Source organism: Gossypium arboreum, chromosome 7 (assembly GCF_025698485.1).
Source record: "Gossypium arboreum isolate Shixiya-1 chromosome 7, ASM2569848v2, whole genome shotgun sequence".
Classification (NCBI taxonomy): Eukaryota; Viridiplantae; Streptophyta; class Magnoliopsida; order Malvales; family Malvaceae; genus Gossypium; species Gossypium arboreum.
In genome coordinates, this window is record NC_069076.1 from 102,945,873 (window position 1) to 102,953,414 (window position 7,542).

Here is a 7,542-nt window from a genome sequence, read left to right on the forward strand (position 1 = left end):
ACATCAAGGAACAAGGGTAGAGCTAGGGATGGTTGGCTGGACCCGGCCTCCCTAAAATGAAAATTTTTCCTTTGACCCCTTAATAATATAAAATTTTAAATTAATAATAGTAAAAGTGTACTTTGAAACTCAAAATGATGAAATTTTGATTCACTTTTTTTTAAATTATAAAGATATAGACTATTAAAATGACGAAATTACATTTTATTATCATAATAATATAATTTAATTTCGACCTTCTAAAAAATTTAAATTTCACCCTTGTTGAGGATTAAATTTAATATAATTAATAAAAATATTAATATCGTGATTAATTACCTTTAGTAACTTATTTTTGACACTTAAATTATTTCAATCTTTTGACAAAAATCGAATTACTCAATATTAAAATCAAGAAATATATATGAGACAATATCGTCTCTAAATGCAGAACTGTTAGGATCCCAATATAATGATGTAAATTATAGGAACATGTTGTTTAATGTACGTGCTGGAGTATATAAGAGTCAAGGGATGTTAAAAACAGGTAGAAAATATCAACGTCAAAAAGGGTTTTTTTCTTGGTCTGCACACTGCAATCTTATTAAAGGCAATCAACAATAGACCACGATACTAGCACTTGTATGGTTCACAACTTCTCATATGCCCATCTGCACCCCCACCCCCACCCCTCCCCTTTTGGGCTTTTATTACCATCAACTGTCACTTCGCCATGCTTATCTTCTTTCCTCTTCCTTTTATTTATTTTAATTTTTTTTTCTCTTTTAATTAGTTAAGGAAAAAAATCTCTAATGATTCATTACATGAGATGAGACTTGACTGACCAACCCACGTTATCTCTCTCAAAGCTATGAATTGGTATCTTACTTTTATGCTATGATTGAAAAAAAAAAGATAATGCTGTGAGGACCCCTTTTTAACTAATTAAAGCAATATATATACACTGCTCTAATCACCTTTTCTTAACCTTAATTAATGCTAGCTAGCTAGCTCCTCTAAACCACGATCGATATGAAATTTTTTAATTATTCTTTTTCGGGTTTGAGTTTCAAAATGTGAAATTATGATGTGTAAATTTTTATTTTATTTTATGTATGTTATGTATGTGTTTTATTCGGTTTGATTAATTATATTCGATTTTTTATTTGTTGTGTTTTGTAGTGATTCATATTTATATTATAGTTCATCGGATATATATTTGTACATTATACTGATTTTGTAATGTCAATACTTAAAAAATGATTTTTATATCATTTGGTTTCTCAAATATTTTTAATGTTGAAAAAGTGATATAAGTTCAAAACTCGTAAAAGTTTTTTTTATCGTTAAACTAGAGACTATATAATTTTATAATTTTTTTCTTTTCATAAGAGAAGAATTCACTTACACCAATGTAAAATTAAAGTGGTTTTACTCTCTTCGATAACTTTTATACGGCTAATATTTTAACAATCCGTCCATTGAAATCATTAAGATATTTTAACTTGTCATGTATGCAAATTTTTGAATTTATCAAATATCTCTATCATATCAATTTAAAATATTGTCTATATTAATATATATTTAGTGACTAATTATTTTTAGATAAAACAAATAGTTAACAAATTTTAATTTATGCTAAACTTGATATGTATAATCTACATAAATAACTACATGTAAGCTGAATTATTAAAATATTAATCGTATAGAAACTTACAAAAAAAAAATGTAAAACTTCTACAAATTAACACCAATATAAGTGAATTCCACCCTTATATTACTGGTTAGTAATTGGGATATGCATTAGGCACTAAATTAGATTAGGACTTAAATATTTAAGAAAAATGATTAGGTTTAGCCAACCAACAAAAGGGGTTGTATGGAGTTAGATCAACATTAAAGTATGTTTTTAAATATCAGCCCTTAGTTTGTTAGTTAAGCAGCAATTATGGTCCTTGGCTATTGGCTAAGCTGTGTTTTGTCATCCACACAAGCTGATGATGATACCCAAATTTGCCATTTCTTACTCCCCTTTTTAAGTGTACGTAAACATCCAGCGCGTGCCAAGTGGTGGCTTAATCACGACCATCATATATATATAATCCTTACATTTAAGCATTTTATGTGATTGATATGATCCGAGTAATTAATTTTAATTTTAATTTATTTCTTTTAAAATTTAAATTTTACTATTTTCATACGAATCATTTTAAATTGAATTAATGTAGTTTTTGGTATTTGAGTTTTTTTCAAGGTTTAATTTGACATATAAATTTTTTTGTCTCAATTTGGTACATTAATTTGGTTCAAGATTTAATTCAGTAACCAAATCAAATGACATCATGTGACATAATGAATACTTAACAAGTGTGTTCTAGTAAAAAAGGATAAGTACTCAATTAAATATCAAATAATATATTAACCCTGTTAAATTATATAAAAATTTCCCAAAGAAAATATTTCCTAGAACATGGTCTGATCCATATAATAATTGGGCTGCAACACGATGGTTTTTGGGTCTGATCGTTTGTTGGAACCCAAAATCCGGAGACCAGAAAGCCTAAAACCAATCCCCACAATGGAACCGTAAAAACCCTAATCCGGAATTCATATATTTGTTAGATTAAAAACACTTTTTCCGTTAAAGCTCTCTCCGCAGAGACAAAGCCCCTCACAATTCTAGGGTTTTTGCCGCACCACCAGCAGAAGAAATGGTATTATTATTTTTGAAATGATTCTATTCGTTATTGTTGCTTATAAAGAAATTGAAATTGATTGTGAAGATTCCTTTTTTTCTTATAGGGTAAAGGAACTGGAAGCTTTGGAAAGAGAAGGAACAAGACTCATACTCTCTGCGTTCGATGTGGACGTCGAAGCTTCCATCTCCAAAAGAGCCGTTGCGGTGCTTGTGGCTATCCTGCCAGCCGCATCCGAAAATGTAAATTTTCTTTTGCTTCTTTGCTTTAGATTCCCCCTTCCCCAGTCTATTTATTTTAGTAATTTTAGCTCTGTTTTTAGTTTTCTTAGCTGAACTTAGACGAAGGTTGGCAAATTAAAGTTTTCTTCTTTCTTGATTTAGGTTTTAGTTTAACAGATCATGAACCATATTTCCTGTTGTATCATTTGATCTTTCCTGCCCTGACTGTAGTTTTAATTTTGGGTTAAAATATATTAAGCCATTGTTGATGGTCCTGGCTTGGTTAAAGATAGCTGTTGGAGTTTTAGCCGATCTATATTTTCAATCAATTCTGTCTGCTGAACAGTGATTTTCATTGCAATATTACTGGCTTGTGTTTTTGGCTTCAGATAACTGGAGTATGAAGGCTATTAGAAGAAAAACCACCGGGACTGGCCGCATGAGATATCTTCGTCATGTGCCCAGGAGATTCAAAACTGGCTTTAGAGAAGGTAATGGTAACTTCTTATTGTATTGTATGTTGTCTGTGTTTGACTACGATGTGTATAATAATGGGTTGGTGCTTAAATTCTTGGCAGGTACTGAAGCAGCTCCAAGGAAGAAGGCAGCTGTAGCTGCTTCATAAGTTTAATTGTGGTGTTTTCTTTTCAGATTCCTATAAACACAAGTTTTGTGTTTGTATTAACTGTGTTACTTTTATTTTTCAAGTAATATTTACAAATGGTAAGTTTTACTTTGTTATGAATCTTTTCAACTTATTTTGATTATTGAGTATACTTTGTGCTTCGTGAGGTAGTGATGTCATCCATATATTATCTTATATTACTCAAATTTCGTAAATGTCTTGTTTGCTATTTATTGCATTGGGAGATGTGCTTCTTTTTCACTTAGTGTGGGAAAAACCCAAAGAGATTTTGAACGTGTCTTAGTGAAGCTCTACTATTAGGCTGAGTTAGGCGTCAGTACTTGAAAATGGAAATGCCATAAAATGCCATTGTTTCTTACCCGATCTAATAGGAATGAAAATGTAATCATAGGAATGCATCGAAAGGGATGTTATCTAGAATATATTCTTGCATTCTTTGTTTTGGCCCATGGTCAAATCTCTCCAGCTTCTGATTTTCTTTTATTTTGGTCAATTGCTGATTCAATCGGCATGTTAATCTTGACAAAAATAGACTTTCGCTGTAGATACTAGAGAAAGCCCTTTGCTCGTTACCCCGTTTGTTCAAGCCTAAATGCCATATGTTTGACGCATTACTTGGCATCTGAAGCAAATAAAATCCTGATACCCTTGCTAGCTTTTGGGGCGTTTACAGCAGCATTCCTTTGAACGTGTGGTAGGCATAAAGGGCCCCCAACTCATTCAGCAACAACGGAATTGTTGATATCGTAAACTCTAAATAACGTTGAAGAACCCATTTTATTTGCGACATACAAGGTTATAACTTATAATCCATGAGGCAACAAGCTGGCGAAGTTTAGTCCTTCGTTCCCCATTTTTCATAGTTCTTTCTCTTGTATTTGGTGCAGTTATGGCCTAATGGGAATCTGAGGATGGCAATTTGAGGGTTCAAAGTAAAACTGGTGATATACTTAATGAGAAATATTTATACAGAAAGTCGTAACAAAATGGGTTGGTCTTGGTCTCTGGCTCTTCCCAAATTCGGCTTCGACCACTTGAGCTCCCCTTGCATAATTACCACTATGGTCTACCCTTTCAACAAAAAGAAAATGAACTCTTTTCTCAAAATTAGTGGACTACTTTATTTATCAAAGACGCTCACTATACAAGTGAATGTAATGGCTCGTGCGAAAATGCCAAAAGAAATCCGTCAAAATATTGATCGGGTGATTAGAAGCTTAACACCTTCACTCGGACTTGGAAGAGTATTTTCACAGGAAGAGATGTTTGTAAACAGGGAATCGATGTGCAGTTTGGGATGGAAAACGATACGAGATCACTGAAGTTGAGTAGCAACTCACCTTTAAACCTGCCATAACTAACCATAATACTTGATTTGTAGCCCAAAATATGAACCAGTGCCCATCTGGTTGCAGCGTGACAGTAGCTCTTCAAGAGTTGTATGGTTTGGATTGACAATTAGTACTGACAGGTTCCAACCAGAAGATTTAAAGTCTGGACACAAAGATGGTTATTGCTGAACAACATTAAGAGTAAGCAAGGTCCTTTAACACTATTGTTTTTGGTAGAAAATAGCAGATTGCTCAATGAAATATTACGAAGATCTATATTGATTACAAGGAGGTTCTGCACCATCAGCAAACAGAATATTGTTGATGCCTACAGGTGGATCATAGAATCGCTTCAGCCCTTGACTTGCTTGGAGTCCCACCTTTGCATTATGATCTGCACCAAGATTGACTTCTCTTTAAACATGTTTGAATTGTAAAGACCAATCTCGTTTACTAAACAGTGATATGTCTCTGATCAAAGCCGAGGTGTTATCTGTTGTTTGTTCCCTCAATTATTAAACCAATTGCTCCTTTACTATCACTTTCTACTATCAATTGTTGAACTCCCAATTCCCATGCCATCACCAATCCATCTAGTATAGCCCATAGCTCAGTCTGAAGAATAGAATCGGTCCTAATATTACCACAATAACCCAGTTTCCAGCAGCCTTGGTCACCTCGAAATATCCTCTAGTGGCAATTTTAAAATCATCCAATGCACAAGCACCATCAGTATTTGATTTCCACCATCCCTTGTGTGGTACTTCCCATTTTACTCTTGATTGTTTTTGCTCACTAGCCTTAATGTAAGCTTCCATAGCAACTTTAGCAATTGCGTATCCTTCCCTCACTAGTGCTTCAGAACCAAAAGGCTCACACCTTTGAATACAATCAGATTTTGACTTCTCCAGATGAGTCAACACAACACGCCAAAGAGAAAGCTCCAAGGTACCCCATCAACATTTTGAACCTGATCATCCTGTAAATTATCGAGCAACCAAGTTTTAAGCGGCAAGCTGTTGAAGTTTTGCAATCTATCTGTTGTTACAATCCTTCCCCAGACGATCGGAAAACCATGGTAGTCTCAGATTGTTGGGACCTTCCGTATATTTGGCATGTGCCTTCATTCACCATGCTGCATTGGCATCTTTCGCTATTGGTAAGCAATTTATCATTTAAAAGAAGCCAGAGAAATTACCGAATTCTTTGTTGTCCTTTCTAACTTCGGATTACTATCCATGTATCATCTTTTTTATCCGGTTTCTCTTTAATGAGATGTCTATAAGCATCAGCCACCAAGAGATTGCCGAGTTTTGACCACCTCCAAGTGAGTCGATCTGGACCTGCAAGATTAAAAGGAGGACAAGTCCCTCAATGGTACGGTACTGAGTTACGGGTTGAGTCACCAAACAATTTGTAGGAAAATCGTTTCTCTGTGAGGCTTTTCCCCTTGTTTTGATTTCTTTCGCGCAAATCTATAATGAACAAATGGAATTCGTCGAATGTAATTCCAAACCTTAGACTCGTTAAGAGAGTTTTATAAGCTTATAAGCTAAATAAATCAACCTTGCATAAATTTACTTGTTTGAATAAAAACTTATAAGCTAAATAAATAAACTCCTAATATATTATAAAAAATACTTTTAATTAAAAATCTTTTAAAGATATAAAATATTAATAAATAAATTTTTTTTAGTAAAATAATAAATTGATCTAATAATTAATTGGCGTCTAACATTACTCTCAACTTGGAAAAAAAACTTGTTTGCAAGCTCGAAATTCAACAGCTCGTGCATTTTTTTATGCCTGTTAAGATATTTCAGTTTCCCTACACTCTTGATTTTGCACAATATAATTAGGATATTTTATATCCAACCAAAATGATTTCCTACACCGGTATCTGAATGAGTATGGTTGGTCCCAATTATAACAAAGACCTTTACCTCTTCGTTTTGTCATCTCTACGCGAGTCAATTTTTTAATAAAATGATAGCTTGTCTTACTGACATTAAAGTTTTTTTTTTTTCGATGACGAACTTCCATTCGAATTGACATATGACGCTGCCATGGGTGTCACGAGAGAAGTTCCCATCAAGTTTGAAATTATATTTTATCATGATGTGCCGTGCTAGTTGACAGAGCTAATTAACTGTTGTTTCTTCTCAAATGCTTGTGCCAACCTCATTGCTTGAACCAAATGCCGGGGGTTGGTTTTGATAATCTAGCAGTAAATAACTCGATTTGTTGATCTATGTCCATGGAATTAGCACGAGCTATAAAAACGATAAATTAGAGAAATATATATTAAATGTATCAATATTTGCACTGAAATGTGTTTTTATTATGAACAAGAAATGATTTAGAGATTAAATTAATTTCTTTGAATTATTATTTAATTAATTGTAATTAAATAATTAAAATTTGAAGTGAAAATTAAATTAATAATCATTATAATTTTATTGAACAAGACAATTAAATTCATTTACTCATAGATTTTAGTACGGTGAAGTTGTCATGAGTTTAACGAAATTAAAATTATGCTAAAAATAATTTAATTGAGTGAATTATATAAATAAATAATATTTTGAAAAAAAAAATTATTAGGTTGGATAAATTATTGGATTGGTTTAAAAGATGAAGAAGAAACATAAAATTGTACCAAATACATA

The 7,542-nt window shown here is 32.7% G+C and overlaps 1 protein-coding gene across 1 annotated transcript; it reads left to right on the top strand.

Annotated features, from left to right (window-relative positions):
- The first annotated feature begins 2,545 nt into the window (after positions 1-2,545).
- Positions 2,546-3,691, top strand: LOC108481556 (60S ribosomal protein L37-3-like). The gene is made up of 4 exons (XM_017784674.2): positions 2,546-2,693; positions 2,782-2,917; positions 3,286-3,387; positions 3,475-3,691. The coding sequence occupies exons 1-4, from the start codon at positions 2,691-2,693 to the stop codon at positions 3,519-3,521; spliced, it is 288 nt and encodes a 95-aa protein (XP_017640163.1). The 5' UTR covers positions 2,546-2,690; the 3' UTR covers positions 3,522-3,691.
- The last annotated feature ends 3,851 nt before the right edge of the window (positions 3,692-7,542 follow it).

Excerpts from the sequence above, each read along its gene's own strand:
- LOC108481556 (XM_017784674.2), top strand. Across the intron at positions 2,918-3,285 it reads TGCCAGCCGCATCCGAAAAT|ATAACTGGAGTATGAAGGCT; the intron begins GTAAATTTTCTT and ends TTTTGGCTTCAG. Across the intron at positions 3,388-3,474 it reads CAAAACTGGCTTTAGAGAAG|GTACTGAAGCAGCTCCAAGG; the intron begins GTAATGGTAACT and ends AATTCTTGGCAG.